Source organism: Amorphotheca resinae (genome assembly GCF_003019875.1).
Source record: "Amorphotheca resinae ATCC 22711 unplaced genomic scaffold M430scaffold_13, whole genome shotgun sequence".
NCBI lineage: Eukaryota > Fungi > Ascomycota > Leotiomycetes > Helotiales > Amorphothecaceae > Amorphotheca > Amorphotheca resinae.
In genome coordinates, this window is record NW_020194483.1 from 755,551 (window position 1) to 774,744 (window position 19,194).

Consider the following 19,194-nt stretch of genomic DNA (forward strand, 5'->3'; position numbering starts at 1 on the left):
GGTAGCAGTTCTGGGAATTTCCCGCGTCGCACAGAGTAAACACTTCGAGGCGTGCGCCGGTTGAAGAAGAGGTAGGTCCTCCGTACCATTCATGTGATGATACCCCTGGAGTACAGCTTGTGGCGTCTCCCAACTCGGGTCTCGTGGTATCAGATTCGATTCAACGATTGCCAATTGCTGCTGTCAGCGGAGTTACCTAGGCCACGGGCCTGGCATTTGAGTGGGCCAGCGCACCGTCCCTGACCAGACCCCTCCTTCTGGAGATTCAAGGAAGCTCTAAAAGAGTCTAAAGCGTCTACTAAGGAAAGGCTGAACGGTACCTCGCAAGGCGGGGAGCCCACAACTCCGCAGATAGCGGCCATGCGACATGTATTGCCTGCAGCCCGGCCCGACCTGACCCCAGAGCAGCAGCCATTGTTGGGGTCGAAGAGTCAGACCATCTCTATTGGCAGGCATCGACACCCCAGCGGCATTGCTTCTTTGGCAGGGAAAAAGGAAGAGGGCGGTGTCTTTTCTTTGACTCTATATAAATGGGCAGACTGCCCTGCCAGCGCAGAGAGACCGTGAATAATCCTGGATATAGCTGATTTCAACCTTCGTGCTCGCCTTCTTTATAAGCATACAAGCATACTGTTTTGCACACTAGCAACCATGATGTTCACTAAAGTTATGATCATTGCAGCAGCTTGTCTGCCGGCAGTTCAAGCGAAACCTTTGTAAGAGGCTTCCTGAGTGCGACGCTTGCTTTTCTACCTGCTGACCTGTACAAGGCTACGACGACAAGGCATAAGCTTCGATTACAACTACGATAAAGTTCGCGGCGTGAACCTTGGGTATATCTTATTTTTTCTTCTTTTCCTTGAATATTTTCTTCTATAATTTACAATTGATAGGTTTCTTTCATTTGTTTATTTCTCATTCCCCCAGATACCTTTTTTATTTTCCTTCCTCACTATCTACCTTTTCTTAGAGATCTTAACCGAGCAACCCCTGCCCTGAAGCTCACTGGGCTGGGGATGTGATCCATGACGCTAACTCCTCGTGTAAAGAGGTTGGTTCGTCTTAGAGCCATGGATCACTCCATCACTCTTTGCTCCCTGGGCGAACGGTGGTGGAGTGGTCGACGAATATACCTTCACCCAAGCTTTAGGTCCAACGGCGGCCCAGAATCAGTTGGAAGCGCACTGGAATAACTGGATCACGCAAGATGATTTCAACGAGATTGCTTCGATGGGTTTGAACCATGTGCGAATTCCCATCGGTTATTGGGCCATCAACCCTCTCCCTGGGGATCCTTACGTTCAGGGACAATTACCAATCCTTGATAATGCCATTGGCTGGGCTAGAAGCGCAGGCTTGAAAGTCATGATTGATTTACATGGAGGTGGGCTCTCTTTCGGCACTGATTGATTCGAGTTCCCTATCTGACATAATGTGACACTGACAGCCCCCGGATCCCAAAACGGGTTCGACAATTCAGGACGCTACGGACCAATCGATTGGCAACAAGGCGACACCACATCTGAAACATTGACCGCTATCCAGAATCTGGCATACCGCTACGCGGGGGACACGGACGTGGTCACTGCAATTGAACTTTTGAACGAGCCGGCAAACTGGGCCATTGATATGGCCGCGTTGAAGCAGTTCTACTACGATGGGTGGGGCAATGTCCGCAACGCCAATGCCTACACCGCTGTGACCATCCACGACGCATTCGAGGATGTTGTTTCTTACTGGAATGGTTTCATGAATACACAAGCCGGGGTGAACGATGTCATTCTCGACACACACATCTACCAGATCTTCACCGATGACGATGTTGCCATGAAACCCTGCGACCATGTGCAAGCTGCCTGCAGCCAGGCATCCAATCTTGCCAGCACGGACAAATGGACAATAGTTGGGGAGTGGACGGGTGCGCAGACCGATTGCGCGAAGTGGCTGAACGGCCTTGGCAAAGGGGCACGATATGACGGGACGCTCTCTGGGAGCACGGGCTACTACGGAGATTGCCAAACCAAGTACGAAGGGACGGTCGATGGCCTACTGGACGTCGACAAGACGAACCTGGAATACTTTGTCGAGGCACAGATGGACGCCTACGAAGCGCACTCGGGCTGGATCTTCTGGGCATGGAAGACGGAGAGCGCGCCCGAATGGCATTTCCAGAACCTGACGCGCGCCGGACTGATTCCCCAGCCTCTAACCTCGAGGAAGCATCCGGGCCAATGCCAGACGTCCTCGTGCATGATCCCAGGGAATTAGAGGTCCCGAGGGACCGCGAGGGGGACCTTCGAGGCTTCGGGGAGGAGTTGGGGGGGGATGACTGTATAAGCCCTAAGGCAGAGTGGGGGCGGGTATAGGACCTAGGTCTGTCCATCCACATTCCACCCTTCACGCATGGAGTATAGCGCATGCCCGTCGACGGATTTATGAGATATACTCCGGGCAGATTTGTAAGGGAGATCCGCCGATTCGAACCCGGCTGTGGTCCACTCGGCAAGTGGATGAGGGAGCGAAGGAGCGAGGGCGCGAGGGGAGGAGACGGCTGGGGAGAGACAGCGGGATGCGGGAGGAATGGAGAAGAGAGGGGAACGGGAGGGGGGAGAGAATGGGGAAGATGGAGAGGAAGGAGGAGGAGAAACAATTGCCGAGGACATGACAGCTGAGCGAGGACGAGACCAGTGTTGACCAGTCTGACCAGAGGGCGGGCGGGTGATGATTTGGCCGAAGACCGCGGAAGGAGAAGCGAAGGAAGGCCGACAGACAGACCCGACTCCCGGGGTCATTACCCGAAGCTGCAGGACCCCAGAGAGACAAGTCCACCCAGACCGTTGGAGCTGCATGGCCGTGCTCCATTACCGTGCTGCGCGGGGCTCCAGACGCCTGCCCGCTTCCGGTTAAGCGCGCTTCCAACGTCGCTTCACATTGCGGAGGGTCCACGACCTGGGATGAACCCACGAAACTACTCTCGACTACTCTGCCGGAAATTCCCAGTCCCAGGCCCATCGCCCGCCAGTCTCTGCCAGTGGAGCTCTGGCCGCCAACGATAAGAATGGCCATCTTTCCGCCGTCTGCTCCCCCTTTCTGCCCACCAACCAACTATCGTCCTTCGCCCCCGTCGTCGTCCCTGTTCTCGCCCTTTTTGCCGTCGTCCTCTTCCTCGCCTTCGCCCTCCTGAAGTCTCTGTTTTCCAGCGCACGCAAAGCATACATCCACTACCCCGCCCCAAGCTCAGGCTCAAGCTCAAGCTCAAGGCCCAGCGCAGGCGCAGACCAAGGCCACGGCCTCACCCTCATCATCATGTCTTCGACGACCCCGACCGTGAGTCTTGAAAAAGACCTTTCCACCCCCACCACAATCCATCTCCTCGTCAACAACCAGCCCCACCAAACCTCCTCGACCTTCCCCGTTCACAACCCTGCCACTGGCGACTTTGTCCACCACTTCGGCTCCGCCGCCATCGATGATGCAGATGCCGCCCTTGCTGCCGCACACAAGGCCTTTCCTGCATGGCGGGATACAAAGCCTATAAAGAGACGCAACATCTTGCTCAAGGCCGCAGAGCTGATGGAGGTTCGTCGCGACGAGCTGGCGGGGTACATGATGTCGGAAACAGGTGCATCCACAGCGTGGGCGAACTTCAACTTGGGGCTCGCCTCCGAAATCCTGCGAGATGCGGCGGCGCGGATCAGTAGTATACAAGGGAGTATTCCTACCCCCGAAGGGGAAGGCATCAGTGGTATGATTTGCAAAGAACCCTATGGAGTGATCCTCGCTATTGCTCCTTGGAATGCACCTTTCATCTTGGGTATGCGATCGATTGTCTACCCGCTAGCTGCGGGCAATACCGCGCTTTTAAAGGCGTCCGAACTTGCACCCGCATGCTCGCATGCGCTCGTAAGAATTTTCCATGATGCTGGTCTTCCGGATGGTGTCCTGAATCTCCTGGCTCACAAGCCAGCTGATGCTGCGGAGGTTACAAAACATTTGATCGATTCTCCCATTGTTAAGAAAATCAACTTCACGGGCTCCACAAATGTAGGTAGGATCATTGGCGAACTGGCAGGGAGAAATCTCAAGCCCGTACTTCTGGAGCTGGGTGGTAAGAACCCCGCTATCATCTGGGAGGACGCCGATTTGGAACTCGCTGCAAAGGAATGTGCGGTCGGCGCATTCCTAAACAGTGGACAGATCTGTATGTCTACGGACCGCCTCCTTGTTCATGAGAAGGTGGTCGATGAATTCGAGAAGCTCTTCAAGGCTGCTGTTGCGGCCTTTGCGCCAGAGGACAAGGAACCAGGGGTTCTGATTAATAAACAAAGCGTGGAAAAGACCAAGCGGATCTTGAGAGATGCGGTCAGCAAGGGAGCGACGATAATCTACGGCGACATAGAAAGTGGGGTCGATGCTAAGATGAGACCCGTTGTGGTGAAAGGCACGACCAGGGAGATGGATCTCTACCACCAGGAGACCTTTGGACCAACGGTTAGTATAATCGTGATCAAGAGCGAGGAGGAGGCGGTGGAGCTGGCGAATGATACGGAGTACGGCTTGACTTCGAGTGTTTTCACAGAAGATTTGAGAAGGGCATTGAGATTCGCGAAAAACATTGAGAGTGGTGCAGTTCATATTAATGGCATGACGGTACATGACGAGACGGCGTTGCCGCATGGTGGTAAGTCCCATCCATCCCTTTCTGCAGCCCTTGTATCAAAGAGATATGCTAATATATGACGTGAAGGCATGAAGGGGAGCGGTTACGGGAGATTCGGTTCAGTTGGACTCGAGGAATGGCTTCGACTGAAAACTATTACATATAGGGATTAAAATCAAAATGTAAACAGGTAGCATTTAAATGGAATGCGAATCCTATTCCGATTATATGACTACAAAAGCCACGCACTGTGATGTCTTCCATTCCTCTTTGTAGGTATGAATCGGTTACCACGTGACGAGCTCTGGAAACTTGTAGCATCGTTGCCCTTTCCTCAATCCCTGTATCCCTTTCTGACTCTTCTACAATAAGTTCTCTTTTGCGAGTTGATTCACCCGTCTTCTTTTCACAAGTACTATAAATGAAGCATCAATTCGGAACATTCGATTTGAAAATTTAAGGCAAGGAAGTGCAACGGCTTCCTAGACAACGGGACAAACTGTAGATAGAGAGGTCCAAGACTTGGGATGGCTTTTCGGTGGACATCGTAGGCACAGTAGATATGTTCGTGGTATGGGTTACAGAAGGCCTACCGAAAGGTACCTACACAGGTTTAAGGTATACAAGTACTGTAGGAAATGTAGGGCTGCTTAGTCAGCAGCTGCAATGATAAGAGCATAAAGGGAGAAGGAAGAAGAGATGTTACGGCGACCGTCAAAGCTACCTACTGTTAAATTATTAGCATGTTTCCTAGATATACAAACCGAGGGCAAGAGTATTCGGTCTCGCCGTCATTTAGGTCTTGCGCACTTAGTTGTGATTGGGGCAGAAGTGATAAAATTAGATTCAAGTCCCGCTTTGGGTTTTGCCTTGCTCATGTTTAGCGTATTATGCTATTCGCCTCGACCACGGGGATAGACACTACTGGATCCGATCACATTTGGACAGACTCTACCTACTAGAAAATTTTCCCCAACTACCTCCTTGGTGAACTTCACTAATTTGAAACACTCAATTCTCCGGTGAAAATTTCTCCTTCATCTCAAAAGCGGTAGCTTCTTCCACCAACAAGCAGTTCGACTCTAAAATCCGCCACCAGAATGTCTCGCAATCTTACTTCCGATAGCTGGACATTAAAGTCGGCATGTTAATGGATCCTAGGACGTGTTGAGTCGGCCACTTTTTATCTTCTCGAATTCAATTACCGAAAAGTTATCGCGGAAGCAAAAGAATGCAAGCCGGTGATCGGACGTCTACGGTCACGTGAATAAGTATATTTGTTGCATGTCGAGAGCCGCACCAAGCTCGAATTGTACTTCGCCGCAGCCCAGGGATGGTTAGTTGGCCAGGAGCACTATCCTCCTTTAGGCAAGGCGCCACGCTAGGAAAACCTCCCTACAACTTCATGAACCCCAGATTTATATTTATATTTATATAGCCCAACGCTTAGTGGTGTGGGGATCCCGTTTGCAACTCAGTACAACAACAATGGCAAGGGCACATTGATTTTTCACACTCGCGCTCAGCTCTTACTACACTACTACAGTTCCAGTATCCAAATCCAGAGCATTGCAGCATGCAATGCTGCAATACTGCACTACTGCAATGTCAGAATCCTAGGTTTTGCTTCACTAGCTCACAACAGCATCTCCGCACAGTTCCTATCCCACCACAAGCCTCGGGGTAAAGTCTGGCAGATTGCTTTTACTGGATGAGGCATTGAGGTAGGAAAGTAAAGGAAGGGAACGTTACCTCTCAGCCCACATGGCACTGCTGGCTCTGCATGAGTCGATCCCGACGGTCGAACCCGCGAGCCTCGCATCTCAGGTCGTGGATATGTTCGAGGTGGGTGACTTGGACTCTTCTCTGATAGAATGACGCACCGAGCGGAGTACCTCGGAAAGTTGAGGCTAGGACAGTTTGCTTAGCCCGGAATTCGATCTCCTTCGAGAACGAAAATGCCTAGACAGAGCCGCTTCCAAGAAGGCATAACACATACCCCTGGATATCACAAGGTGGTACCACTACCTTACTCAGCCCTGCTTCTATCACTGGGCAACATGAGCGTTACATTGAAGTGCGTGAAATAACAAGGGTGTTGAGTGGCACCTCGATTTCAAATTTTCCATTGTCGATCGACTGCATTTTCAGGAGCCGCTCGGCCCGCTCTGGCCGAAATATGTTCCCGCAGGTGTCCTTCGGTGAAAGTAGGCCATGGATGTCACAAATGCCAGCACTTTATCATGTCTTTCTGCATCTAATCTGCTATTTTACGAGTCTTTGGATAGTCAACATGCCAATCAAAAGATGCCACAAATGCGCATGCCGCCACCGCGTCTGCGGTCCCTCCCAGCTACTGCCGTGTATAACAGGACAGCCTATTCTACAGTTTTCATCAGGCTTTTCTGGAGACTAGGAATTTGTTACGAGGTCCTAGGAATTACCCTAGACACAGCATAAGACTACGAGCTTAATCCAACTGAACACAATGAGCGACACGAGTGACACGAGCGCGCCCGATGCCAATCGAGGGTTGAGAAAGAAACTCAGAGAGCAAACGAGGAAAGTTATACGACTCCTCCCTCGTTTGGAGAATGGGAATCATGATTCTGAAAACGACGTCATGAGATCAATGGTTGAACGTTGCGAGAAGAAGCGTCTCTTCGTTTGCTGTGATGGTACATGGCAGAATGCCTCAGGATCCGTCGCACCTCTCACAAACGTGGCAAAGCTCGCCCGGGCCGTTTATCGGTTGGGTGAAGACCATTTTCAAGTCCCCGAAGGAGACCATAATATCGATACCGACTGGGGTTCAGGAGCAGAGCATGATCGGTATGGTGTTGTGCGTCAAATAGTATATTACTCAAGCGGAGTCGGGGCTGCGTCGTCCTTATGGAGCGACAGCAGCTTTGCAGGAGCTACAGGGAAGGGCAAGTTACCTCCATTCTAGTCTACCCCCTCCCCCCCAAACACCCCCAACACAACCCAAAAGAAAATACTTAAATATGTATATTGACAGCAAGACAGGACTGACCAAAAACATGCTCGATGCTTATTGTTTTATCTGCAACAACTACAACTTCCTCTCTCTCCAGGACGAGATCATTCTTGTTGGATTCTCGCGAGGCGCTTTCACTGTTCGATGTCTGGCACATTTCATCAGTGCATTTGGTCTACTTCGACGAAAGGGTCTCGTATTTCTTCGAAAGGTTTACCGGTCATGGAAGGAGGGAGAGGGCATTATAAACCCTAAGCTCTTAGACGCACTACACCAGTTATATTACCCAGTCAGAATCAAGGTGCTCGCCGAATGGGACACAGTAAGTGCGATGGGGTGTAGAAACAAATTCTCATTTGTCAATAGTAGCGTCCCAGAGAAAGTCGATCACGCCTTCCTTGCGCTGTCTCTCCATGAGAAAAGGAAAAGTTTCCAACCAGAATTGTGGAAGACTACAGCTGGCAAATATACAACGGTCGAGCAGTGTGCCTTCACCGGTTGCCACTCAGACATCGGTGGTGGAAACCGTGATCCCGGCCTCTCCACGGTAGCCCTGCTCTGGATGGTTTCAAAAATCAGGCGCGCAAGCTCGGCCAAATTTGACGACGCAACTTTACTTCAGTTCCTGACGCCGCTTCAAGAAAAATCGCTGAGGCCTTGGGGAAAACCGCCAATGAGGCTCTGGAATCTTGCATCCACAAAAGGTACGTGAAAATCGAGTCTATGTTACGGCTACAAGACTTTCAATTAACAGAAAGAAGGACTAGTAACCGAGTCGCGCGTAGGATTGTGGGCGATACCGCACTATCTCTTCTTTGGATTTCTTGATGGGAAACGGGATCGCTTCATCGACCAGAACGCTCAGCCTCAACAGGGAAGTCAGTCAGCCGACGGGGAAAAACCACGGCAGCTGCTGGAGCAATTGCAAAGGGACTTAGAAAACCAGCAGCAGCATAAGAATGATGTACAGCAACAGACTCAGAGGGACGAACAGCAGCAGACTCCGGAGGACGAAGAGGGAAGCGAGGCAGGGACCCAGGAAGGGGATGAGGAAACAGACTTACAGCAGCAGATAGAGGAACTGGAGCAACAGTTAGAGCAACGACGACAGCAACCGCGTCAGCAAGGACAACAACAACAAAACACACAAGGTCAACAGTTGATTCCTTTAGAACCGTCACTTGCACTAAAGTTACACCAACACCAACAAATGCTGGACGGCCGACAGCGGACACTGACACAACAACAGCAAGAGGAGCAGCTAGAGGGGGGGGTGGAAGAGCAGCTGGAGAGGCAGCAAGAAGACATGGAACAGCTGGAAGAGCAGGTGAAAGAGCTACGAACGCAACTGGAAGAGCAGCAACAACGATTAGATGTACAATTTGAAGGGCTTGAGGAAAATCGGTCAGTGGAAAAAAGACAGCTGTTGAGAGAACTACTATACAGACAGCGGCAGCGGGTGGGACAACAACGAGAGCTGTTACGACAACAACTAAAGGTCCTAAAGCTACAAAGGAAGCAACTCAGCCAAGCTGAGGGCAGTGAAGGGGAAGGGCCGCGCATAGTCGAGGAATATTGGCGGCTGAAGCAAGACCAATGGCAACTTGAAGATGAAGATAATAACACTGTACGCCTGAAGATCCACTTCACGGTCCGCCTGCTGCTCAAAGATAGCATTATGGAGAACCCGAGGTTGGACCCGGGGCTGAAGTGTGGGTTTTTCCGAAAATACGAACCCCGCGATAAAGATGATCCTCAGATGAGGAATTCATGGGGTCGTGTGGGGCACGCCGAAGAACAGTTATTCATGGAGGATACAATCAATTCTTTCGAGAAGGGTTTCATAGACGAATGGAGCCGGGTGGCCAGGTATTTGCGGAGTGTAGAAGCGAATGAGGGCGATTTGGAGCAGGGCGATCCGGACCAGGGCGATTTGGACGAGGACTGGGTGGGGATTATTAAAGCTCTTCGTGAGTTAGGTTGGGGTGATTATGGCGGAGGTTGTGCGGAGGGTGAATCGCTTGAGCATCTCATTAGACAGGAATTTGAGACATTAGGAACATAAGGGGAGGATATACTAGGAGGATAGGAAGGCGAGCGTCCTTAATCCAGTCGTTTATTTACTTCCCTTGAGTTGCTCGGTAGTACCTACCTACTTAGAGAGGACTACTAACGGGGAATAAGTCCTGGCCCGACGACCTACCGGGGTCAGACTTGCCATCCTTTAGTATCGAATATCGATAGAGTCTGCTTGCTTATATGTCGCTCGATATCAAAGGAAATACCAGAGGAACTCAAGGTTTAAACCTCTATTTTCCAAAGAGTTTCGTTTTGCAAGTCGGCTTCTATACGTCTGCGCGTCCTCCTGCCTAGAAATAGTCAAGTCTTAAGACAGACATCACATGTTGCGCTATAAGTTAAGTATTCTTGACTTAAAGACTTTTTAGATCGAGTTGTCAGTCTGGTCGGCCGGCCACGACGACTAGAATGTCGAAGGCTAGAGGAACAGCGGGGATAAATCAATCATTCTCTCCTATTGCAATATAGGGATTTCGATTCGCTATGGAGCGCTTTGAGTTTCTTTCTTTCTTTCTATGACTGGCATGGCACAGGTTGTGTCTACTAAAATGTAGGTAGGATAGGTGGTGCTTTGCTTTCTCTTTCTTTCTTTCTTTCTCTGTGACCTATAACAACAGTTAGTGATCCGCTCTATCGAAGAATAATCCCAGATTAACCAATCAATCAATCACTATCCCATAACAATACATTACTAGGCAAAGAAATCATAGCTGGACTTCCCCAACAATTCATCTTCCAATATCTCAGGTCCAGAAAAGAATATCTACATAGCTAGATAGATTGCACTCAGTGCCAATTCTAGCAGTTCTGCATAGGTAGGATGGGGAAAAGGGGGAAGGGCTAGGGAAATGGAATTAACGAGACGTGGTTTTAGGGATTGGAAGATGGGATGGATGATATATGGATATCGAAGTTAATCAATTTTCACATCTTCCGAGAGAGAGCCTTTTTGCTGCTCTATCGAGAAGAGTACGTCTATAAGCACATTTACTTAAGCTGGTTGAGTTCAAGGAAGTTTATGGATCATAAGGTAGCTCTATAATCTGTTTTATACATCCCGTTGCTTTACCATCACGTCGTGAAATCATCAATCCATCTACCTATCTATCAATTCCCCCACTCGATTACACCATCCCCACGGCTTTCCTCAACCTCCTAACCAACTCCCTCGCCATCGCGTTCCTGCCCTCCTTCGTCCTCTGCACCGCATCCTTATTCTCCTGCGCTCTTCTCAAGAGGTATTTCATGCACTCGCCCGTCGTGCCCCAGACCAGATACTTGTACGCCTGCGGTCGGTATACCTGCGTCTTCTCCCCTTCCGTCACCTTGCCCGCTTGGACCAGCTCGCAGCTAACATCGTCTGCCATGCCTTGGAGCTGCGCGTAGACCAGGTTGATCTGCGGCTCGCCTTTCGCGGCCTGCGCGCTGCGGATGGCTTGGATCTTTCGGACCGAGTTCTGGTTGTGCCCCGCGAGGACCACGTTGACGGATGGGAATTCTTGGTCGGTTTCTGAGGCTGCCGGCTGAAGGATGGGGCCGTAGGACCGAAGGGCTAGGCTCTCGGCGATGCTATCGTATGCCCGGTCGGTATCGGCTTTCGTGTCGTGGATCAGATGTCGTGGATCAGAGCCAAGGTATGCGCCGCGGACAAGCTTAACGCCGAGCGTAAATCCTTCCTGGCGAGCAGCTGCCAGATGGGATGCTAGTACTGAGGGTACGGCTTTGAGATATGCTTGATAGGTCCCATAGATAACAGCCTTTCCCGGCTCCTGTTTATTGTATCTCCGCATATATTCGAGGGTCCATGCATCGACTCCAGGCTGTAGGGCACTTTGTTCTGCGTCAAAGAGTAACCGGACTCCGCGAGAAACAGCGAGATCGCAAATAGAATCAATCGCATCTTTAAGTGCAGGTGAGGGATCTTGCTGGTGCGTAAGAGCGTATAGAGCCTGGCTACCGGCCCCCGTGAATTTCAAAGCCACGAAATCATCAGGAGTGGCTAATTTGACGGTCTCCAAAGTGCCTTTTGCCCAAGGGAGGATCTCATTCTGTAAGGCAGCCTCTGCAGCCTCTGATTCTCCACGAGAGGCCAAGTCCTTTTGCTGTTTTTCGTCTAGAGAAACCTCCCGTGCATAACCCAGTATAACACCCTTGTAACCAATGTTCTTTAACTCATCTACTGTCCGCTTGACTTCCGCGGCATTCTCCCCAGCGCAGAACTGTTGGTAGAAGGTCTTTTTGAGAAAGAATCGAAGGACTGCGTTCGCGTCGGGGGAGAGTATGGATGATTTGGAATGTGCGAGTGTGGACATAACAGCAAGAGAGGGTCCGAGGAGGATCTGAAAAGCCCTTAGCTTTTGCTCGAAGCTGCTAATGAAAGTGGACTTACTGTAGAAGAGGATATGGAAAGAATGGCTAGTGACCTGATTATTGAACCAAGAGGGAGAACTGCAAGAGGAGGAGACTTCGGCTTTGACGGAGGGGCAGGCGCAAGTACTGTGGAATCTGGCAAAGAATATTTGCCTGGAGAAGCATAATTGTGGACATTTCGAGATGATGTCTGACAGGTAATGCATCTAGTAGAAGGAAGAAATGCCTTTTCGCACCGAAGGAGCATGGCTATCTTTGTTGGCCCCGCCATCGCAATGACGATCGTCTCGCCTTGCAATGGATAAGGTATTGCTTGGAGAAGCAGATGCAGATCAGCTGGTCCCGATAAATCTTCAATGAGTGGAATGATGATATTGAATTTCGATATTACTATCAATGAGAAGCAACTTTATTACTTCGGCGTGAAGTCCTCACGTCAATGAGGGGCGCTGTTGATGTTGTCTTCCCGCATCGCCTCAGGGTCGAGCCTTATCAGCTTGAACCGATTGAAGCCGGTCGCCATCGCCCCACATATTTAGGACAACCATTGAACCATCAGCCTTCTTCGAGCTGGTTGGTAGGAGTTGGTGGGGAATGTAGGCACAGAACCTTCTTGTCGTTCCATGGTCTTCATGAGCTTCCGCTTTGCGGTAGTTCGACTGTTCGGCGTCCTGTTCGTTGAATAAAATCCACATATCCTGGTTTTCTTCCTCGCGCCGCCCCCACAGCATCTTGTGCCAACCCGTATATCACGCCGATAGCCAATCCAGTCTTCGCCGTTCTCGCAGCCGTGGTTACAGGGAATCGATCTGTAGTGGTTCACTCTATCAGTCTGTGGAAGGGTCTTGAGAATAGGATGGGATGCGCGTACTCCACAAGCTGAACGCGCCAGCTACCGACAAGCTTGCTATGACGGTGTTGATGAAATCTTTCGTGCCTCTGTAGCGATCAAACATATCCTCGATGTAGAAGAAGCCGGCCGTCCACACGCTGACCTTGGCTCCCATCTTGAAGCCTTCCTTGACACCGCCGAATGCCATGTGGTAATTCTTACTCTTGTGGTACAGGTACCATCCTGTCGGCGACGTCGGTAATCTATGAGCATTCTCCGCCCGGAATCGTAGGCCAGCTACCTGACTGCCGTGAGAAAGACCTAGGCTCATGCCAACCAGGAATGATAGAGATGTCGCTACAGGGAGACGCACCCCGAAGGGCATGGAGAAGCGGGCGTCGGTCTTCAGCAGCTGCAGCTGTTCTTCTTTCCTCTCGGCCTTCTGTGCCATCTCTGGATCCTCTGTTTCGGCCATGGTGAGCTCAATTCAAGTTGTAGGAAGGTCGTTGAAGTTATGCGCTGCTGAGGCGAACGCTGGAATACCTAAGCCCTGCGAGGTCACCTGACATCGAGTGACTTTCGTGATACCCGGTTCTGTCCTCAGGCACCGAATTAACCTCGCCCCGAGTCGAAAGCCTGATATCAGATCTCCCCCCCCCCCCCATCCAATTCCCCATTCCAACAGCAGTGTCGAAATTATAAATCCTCGCGATGGTGAGAATGCGTATCCCTGACTCAGAGCTGCATGCAATACTGACCCGCCCCCTTCAGGCAAAAGACGACGACGTCAAAGCCACAGCCTGGACCCTGCGCTTCAAGCACGGCAAGCACACGATCCTCCTGTTCGCAGAACCCCTCACACCTATATCCACGATTAAAACCGAGCTCCTCACCACCTTGAAAGAGCGTTACCCCGATGGTCTGCCGACCAGCACTGCGGATGCACCGCTCCCGATCCCAGACTCTATTAACGAGGTGCTGCTCGGGGTGCCGATAGATGTGTACGAACCGAGCAAAGGATGGGTGGAGATGGGCACAGTGGGGAGCACTAAGGATTGTCCGAAAAGCCTGGGCTTGAAGGATAATAGTGTGATTGCGTTTGCGTTTATTGAGGGGGATGAGGGGGAGGAGAAGGTGCAGTTCCATGTGGAGTGGAGTAGTTATGAAGACCAATATCCAGAGGATATAGGCGAGGACGAGGAATAGGATTGCGATGGGGAGTAAGGGACGGCGTTTCGGATCTGGAGGGTATTTATGTTGGGCGCTTGATTTCCGGTTACTGGAGCATGGTGGAAAGGTTATCGGCAAGATGGTGAGGTCCATTTCATGCGACCCTGCCGCTGGAAATTATATCCAGAGGATGGTTTCCCAGCTATAAGAAAAGTTAATTCTGAAGTATAGAAGGATTTACTCCTAATACTATCGATTTCTCGGGCCAAGTTTCACTTCCCCTTTCTTCTTCCTCTTCTCTTGTTGGATATCAAATGATACAGGAGTTTACTACTTAATCCCGCCGCATATTCCCAACTTACTTACTTCCTGAAGAAGAATAAGGGGTTAGAACTTTGTTATAGGATGTTCTATATCCAATCTTGAAACCCCATACCACTAAGCAACTGCCTAGGCAGATAGGAGCCTCGTCAAGCGGCGTCTGGCTTCCAAAAGTTTCATCCGTACAACTTCTATCAAGCACTGATCCCAAACCAAGTCTTTTATCTTTATCATCTCATCTCATTATTCCTTATTTAGACACTACCTATTAACAGGAGACACAAAGCCAAAATCACGCGCGGAAAGCTCCCAATCCCAACCTCACTTCCCGAACATTTTCAACTCCCAGTACCTCAGCGGCGGATACACGATCCCCGCCCACGCAAACCCGACAAAGTTACCCATATCCCCGCCTTCCGCACCTACCAGCCTTGCAATCGGGCCCGTGAAGTAGTACTGCGCCATGCAAAGCACGGCGCCCGCCCAGCCGACGCAGAAGGCTGTCAGGGCCGCGAGGCCGTGTGGGAGTTTGTCGCGGCGGTTCCAATCGCTCCAGATGAAGGGCGGGTTCATACTGCGGCGGAACAGCAGGTGCTCCTCGAGGGTGATGGCGATCCAGATCACCACCCAGTAGCCCATGAGCGCGAGGAAGTTGGTGAAGATCTCCGAGAGATGGTCCCGCCCCGCCAGCGCGCAGATCAAGAAAATGATCACCGCCACCACATTCCAGAGGAAGCGCGGCACAAGAGCTGGGTACCGGCCTAGAATCTGGAAGTCAATTCCCGAAGCGTAGATTGGGGCAACCATATTTGCGATCAGCCCCAGCGCAACCACCACAGAGCAGAACTTGCCGAAGTTCCCCAGGCCGTCGTAGCCGGCTACGACAAGCGCCCCAGTCCCAGCGCCGGCGGCCGCCCACACAGGGTCATCTTGTAGGCCGGATGCAAGGCCGACGCCGATCATGAAGGTGAAGGTGAAGGAGAGAGACGTCCCGACCAAGGTGGCTAGGAAGACCTTCCAGCGCGTGGCGATCTTGGGATCGCAATACACCAGGAAGTCCGCGGCGCAGGGCGCGTAGGTGACAGCTGCACTGAGACAGACGCCAAAAAAGGAAAGCCGATTACCGATGATGGTTTGCGAGTCACCCGTAGCTTGGAAGTTGATGTTGAATTTTGGGCCCGCCGTCCCGGCTAAGATCAGGAGGACAATACATTGGGGAACCCAGGCATATCTACAACCGTCAGCTAGGTTCAAGACCTCAAGGGATGCCAAACCTCTCATAATGATGGAATATTTTGATTCCGAAGATCGTTACCAGAAAGGTTATAACTGCTGTAATGACAATTCCAACTTCCACGGTCAAGCTACCATGAGGGGAGACAGCAGAGAGGATCTGGCCCGCAACGACCGCATCAATCATGGAGTATCCAATTAGGACAACTAGGTTCAGGAGAATGCAAAGTTTCACCGGCCACCACCCCATGGTGAAACGAGCACAGATCTAGGGCTAGTCAGCACAACGAGAACCATCCGCCTCGTGGGCAAGACCAGACACAGCAAACACATACCAAAGTCCTATTTCCACTCCACGGTCCCCACGTCGCTGTATACGCAACGGGAAGACTCCCCACCAAAGCCCCGAAGACACTACAGAGCGCAGAATCTGTGAAGCCCAGATTATACACGCCGGGCCCGATACTCCCAAGCGTGATATTCTGCGCTGCGGTGTTGATGGAAAACCACAGCATCACGATCTGCAGGAAGCTCAGCGTCGTCTTCTGCGACTGCTCGTGCTGCTCTACGCGGTGGATGCCGCGGGACTCTAGGCCTAGGAGATTCTCTACTTTCCGTGCCCACCGAAAGAATCGATTGTCGGGCACGACGGGCAGCTCGCAGTCGTTGCTGAGCAAGTCATCGTGAGGAGGGGTGTAAGTCCCGCCCGAAAGGGGTGAGGAGTCAGTAGTGATCTCAATCCCTTTCTCCAGCTCGAGAGATGCCATCGGGTTGTTGCTCAAAGTCGTTCTGTCGTTCTTGATTAGTTTCTGTCTTTCAAACTGCTCGGGGATATAGTTCAAGGACGCAATAGAGGGCTAAATTGAAGGGAACGTGCAGAAAAACATGATTCTCTCGCCAGATCAGATGCCACTGTGTGTTCCCAGGATTATTTTGCTCTGCATCGTCACAATCACCTCGCCAACAGAGGAGCATCGAACTCTCGCATCGCAGCACAGCGCAGGCAAGCACCCCGCAAGGCAAGTGTGTCCCTTACTTCAGAGACCACTTAATCTCCTGACACCTCACACCAATAACCCCACAATCACACATTCAGACACCCCTCTCAAAAAACCCCACAAACCCCTAAACGCAAAAGCAAGAGCAAGAGCATAAGAAACAGAAAACAAATCCTCACCTCACCAATTAATTCCCTTATGCCTCCCTCTCTCTATATCCTTCCTTCTTCCTTATCCAATCCCTTAGCCTTCTCTCCTTCCTTACTTATGAACTCCACATCCCCCCTCTTTTCCCCGATCTTTTTTTTCCCTTTTTACCTATTTTAACGCAATTTTCCACCCTCCCCCTGTCCCGCTCTTATCGCTTATCGGGATCTGGTCGCCCTCGGGAAAGTGGGAGGGAAAGTGGGAGGTCGTTTTTTCCCGACCCCAAGACTTTTTTTCCCGCCCGCCGGGCTTTGCACACAGGGTATCTTCGGGAGTTGGTTGGGTAGTGCATGGTTCGGCTTTGCTGTGTTTTTGTAGGTTGGAGGAAGGGAGAGGTGGGATCCATGAGGTGAGGTGGTCTGAAGACGCACGGGCCATAATGGACTACCTAAAACTGGCAGATCATGTGCTTACCCCGGGGAGGGGAAGGGGAGGACTGGACATGGCAACGTACATCACTAACGCGATCTCCCACTGGTCAAGATAATATATGTCCAAATACCCCAACGATTTAGAAATTCCTTCGATCTCTATCCTCTTCATTCATGGAACCTCGTGTTCAAAAGGCGAGCGAAAATCGAAACGCCTTCTGCTCCAATTGCTATGCAATACGTGTACAGATTTTTCCAACGCCCCTAACAATACCTACAGATACGGCATTCAGCTCTTTATTCAATGTGGGTATCAACATATTCTCTCCCATTTAGATTATCCACGGCTTTCTTGCAGACTCCCTGACTCCTTCTTTTGTTGAACCGACGCTGGAATGAGTGGATTTTATGCGATATGAATGGCTGGTATGCAGCATCGCTGAGCCGGCCAAGATCCCATGACGCAGAAGATGATAGCCAAGGAGAAAAAAAAAGGACACTCGTAACATGCGATATATTACTCGTGACATATAGAAATTTGATCAGGTTGGCTTCGCATCGGTAGAAGAGATCGGTCTTCGTCGTAGTGTTGCGGAAGATATCTGCCTCTCTACACGTACTATCGCTCGTCGGGGCTGGCTTGCCATTTCCAATTAGTTGCAGAAAAAATCACATACGTCCGAATCTTCGTGTTGGGGTTGACCCTCATCGTGTTCTTGTCATCTAGTTGCTTGCGTCTCGCTTTTCTTCGGCAGTATTGGCGTCACGGGTTGCCTTCGACGACTGTTTGGAAACCGGCGGCGCTTCAGACGTTTGGCCTTGGGGTGCTGCTCCACCTACAAGAGACAATTAACTTTAGGGGCTCGAGTAGACTTGGCTGGTTGGGCCTTACCAGATCTGGGCGTGGACGGTGAATTCTTTGACACTGGAACCCACTCGAGCTTTTCTTCATCAAAGTGGTGGCTATAAAACGACAATTAGTACTGCCCCTTCTAGATATCTCACAACGCATACCCTTCATAATCGGTCAAGGTCAGAGCCTTCGGCTTGTACTCCGCCTCCAGAACCTCCTTGTATGCGAATGGGATCTTCGCAGGAGTGCCCTCGAAAAAGGTGTCCCTCAAGGGGAAGATGTATGTATCCTATCCACCATTAGCGGGATCATCTACCTCGACAATTCAAACCAACGTACTCTGTACTCATGACCATCCTTGCAGCTCAACATATCCTTTCCGGCCGGATGGGACTCGTTGTATCTTGCAGTTGTGATATCGATGAACAGCCCACTGGTCGTATCAACCCACCGCGCATCAATCACATTCAAAGTATCCGTTTGCTCCCGGTTGACATAGTGCGGGTTCACCTCCAGCATGTAATCCCTCCCTTCCGGAATCCGAGGCGTCTTATAGTGGAACACGGTCATGTTGTAGTACGTTGCGAGGAAATGCATCGAAGCCTCGGTTACTTGCACATCGGAATCGGAATCCCATGGCAAGATCTAGCAGGAAGGGGATGCTTATTAGCTGGCGCTGCGGACGAAGATGCCATCCCAAAGCTTACCTTGCGATTCCACCACCAGCCTAGAAGCGTGCCGTGCATGAGCCATGTCTCCACCCCGATATCTGCGAAGGTTGCGAGGTAGGTCTGGATTAGATTCGAGAGGGCCTGTTTCCGTTCACGATAATCCAATTGATGGTCCGCGAATCTGTTGCGGGAAGGTTAGTTCAGCAACCGGGCAGCTGCAGCTCGGGCGGAACGCGCGTACCTGCCATCGTAATGCGGATGGAATCTATCGGACGGAAGGTCAGCACACTTCTCTCTTCCAGTAACTTCCAATTCTCTCTTCTCCAGATGCACGAGTGCGGGTTCAGCAGTCAACTTACATGCTCTCGTCTGTAAGCGCGATCTGTTAGCAAGCGTTCTTGGCCCCAGACCCGGAAAGGTGATTGAGCACG

At 51.0% G+C, this 19,194-nt stretch overlaps 10 protein-coding genes across 10 annotated transcripts; 5 read left to right on the plus strand and 5 right to left on the minus strand.

The window, feature by feature from the left end:
* Positions 1–669: 669 nt before the first annotated feature.
* M430DRAFT_110282 (glycoside hydrolase family 5 protein) lies at positions 670–2,268 on the plus strand (the record flags this gene model as incomplete). Its single annotated transcript, XM_024861344.1, has 4 exons — positions 670–716; positions 771–833; positions 1,050–1,384; positions 1,448–2,268. The coding sequence occupies 4 exons, from the start codon at positions 670–672 to the stop codon at positions 2,266–2,268; spliced, it is 1,266 nt and encodes a 421-aa protein (XP_024717096.1).
* A 7-nt stretch (positions 2,269–2,275) lies between these two features.
* M430DRAFT_37473 (hypothetical protein) lies at positions 2,276–2,721 on the minus strand. The gene has a single exon (XM_024867127.1). The coding sequence runs from the start codon at positions 2,661–2,663 to the stop codon at positions 2,370–2,372; it is 294 nt and encodes a 97-aa protein (XP_024717097.1). The 5' UTR covers positions 2,664–2,721; the 3' UTR covers positions 2,276–2,369.
* A 585-nt stretch (positions 2,722–3,306) lies between these two features.
* Positions 3,307–4,833, plus strand: M430DRAFT_110174 (hypothetical protein; the record flags this gene model as incomplete). Its single annotated transcript, XM_024861337.1, has 2 exons — positions 3,307–4,681; positions 4,748–4,833. The coding sequence occupies 2 exons, from the start codon at positions 3,307–3,309 to the stop codon at positions 4,831–4,833; spliced, it is 1,461 nt and encodes a 486-aa protein (XP_024717098.1).
* Positions 4,834–7,283: 2,450 nt separating this feature from the next.
* M430DRAFT_110241 (hypothetical protein) lies at positions 7,284–8,370 on the plus strand (the record flags this gene model as incomplete). Its single annotated transcript, XM_024861341.1, has 2 exons — positions 7,284–7,594; positions 7,680–8,370. The coding sequence occupies 2 exons, from the start codon at positions 7,284–7,286 to the stop codon at positions 8,368–8,370; spliced, it is 1,002 nt and encodes a 333-aa protein (XP_024717099.1).
* Positions 8,371–9,357: 987 nt separating this feature from the next.
* On the plus strand, positions 9,358–9,877 carry M430DRAFT_37475 (hypothetical protein). The gene has a single exon (XM_024867128.1). The coding sequence runs from the start codon at positions 9,418–9,420 to the stop codon at positions 9,721–9,723; it is 306 nt and encodes a 101-aa protein (XP_024717100.1). The 5' UTR covers positions 9,358–9,417; the 3' UTR covers positions 9,724–9,877.
* Positions 9,878–10,861: 984 nt separating this feature from the next.
* On the minus strand, positions 10,862–12,354 carry M430DRAFT_110189 (hypothetical protein; the record flags this gene model as incomplete). The annotated part of the gene is made up of 2 exons (XM_024861339.1): positions 10,862–12,076; positions 12,127–12,354. The coding sequence occupies 2 exons, from the start codon at positions 12,352–12,354 to the stop codon at positions 10,862–10,864; spliced, it is 1,443 nt and encodes a 480-aa protein (XP_024717101.1).
* A 119-nt stretch (positions 12,355–12,473) lies between these two features.
* On the minus strand, positions 12,474–13,165 carry M430DRAFT_37477 (hypothetical protein). Its single transcript, XM_024867129.1, has 2 exons — positions 12,979–13,165; positions 12,474–12,916 (listed from the first exon to the last, which is right to left on the minus strand). The coding sequence occupies exons 1-2, from the start codon at positions 13,145–13,147 to the stop codon at positions 12,738–12,740; spliced, it is 348 nt and encodes a 115-aa protein (XP_024717102.1). The 5' UTR covers positions 13,148–13,165; the 3' UTR covers positions 12,474–12,737.
* Positions 13,166–13,603: 438 nt separating this feature from the next.
* Positions 13,604–14,433, plus strand: M430DRAFT_188411 (hypothetical protein). Its single transcript, XM_024863965.1, has 2 exons — positions 13,604–13,653; positions 13,711–14,433. Exons 1-2 carry the CDS (start codon positions 13,651–13,653, stop codon positions 14,143–14,145), a joined length of 438 nt encoding a protein of 145 aa, XP_024717103.1. The 5' UTR covers positions 13,604–13,650; the 3' UTR covers positions 14,146–14,433.
* Positions 14,434–14,751: 318 nt separating this feature from the next.
* M430DRAFT_22933 (hypothetical protein) lies at positions 14,752–16,430 on the minus strand (the record flags this gene model as incomplete). The annotated part of the gene is made up of 3 exons (XM_024864796.1): positions 14,752–15,661; positions 15,705–15,931; positions 15,999–16,430. The coding sequence occupies 3 exons, from the start codon at positions 16,428–16,430 to the stop codon at positions 14,752–14,754; spliced, it is 1,569 nt and encodes a 522-aa protein (XP_024717104.1).
* Positions 16,431–18,075: 1,645 nt separating this feature from the next.
* Positions 18,076–18,946, minus strand: M430DRAFT_110310 (hypothetical protein; the record flags this gene model as incomplete). The annotated part of the gene is made up of 4 exons (XM_024861350.1): positions 18,076–18,202; positions 18,254–18,381; positions 18,432–18,737; positions 18,800–18,946. Coding segments are annotated over 4 exons (708 nt in total), but the record flags the coding sequence as incomplete, so codon positions are not given.
* Between the last annotated feature and the right edge of the window lie 248 nt (positions 18,947–19,194).

Bases quoted from the DNA above. Each gene is read 5' to 3' on its own strand.
- M430DRAFT_37475 (XM_024867128.1), top strand. From the start codon at position 9,418: ATGAGGAATTCATGGGGTCGTGTGGGGCACGCCGAAGAACAGTTATTC.
- M430DRAFT_37477 (XM_024867129.1), bottom strand. From the start codon at position 13,147: ATGGCATTCGGCGGTGTCAAGGAAGGCTTCAAGATGGGAGCCAAGGTC. The intron at 12,917-12,978 runs GTACGCGCATCC...GAACCACTACAG, and splicing joins TGGCGCGTTCAGCTTGTGGA to ATCGATTCCCTGTAACCACG.
- M430DRAFT_37473 (XM_024867127.1), bottom strand. From the start codon at position 2,663: ATGTCCTCGGCAATTGTTTCTCCTCCTCCTTCCTCTCCATCTTCCCCA.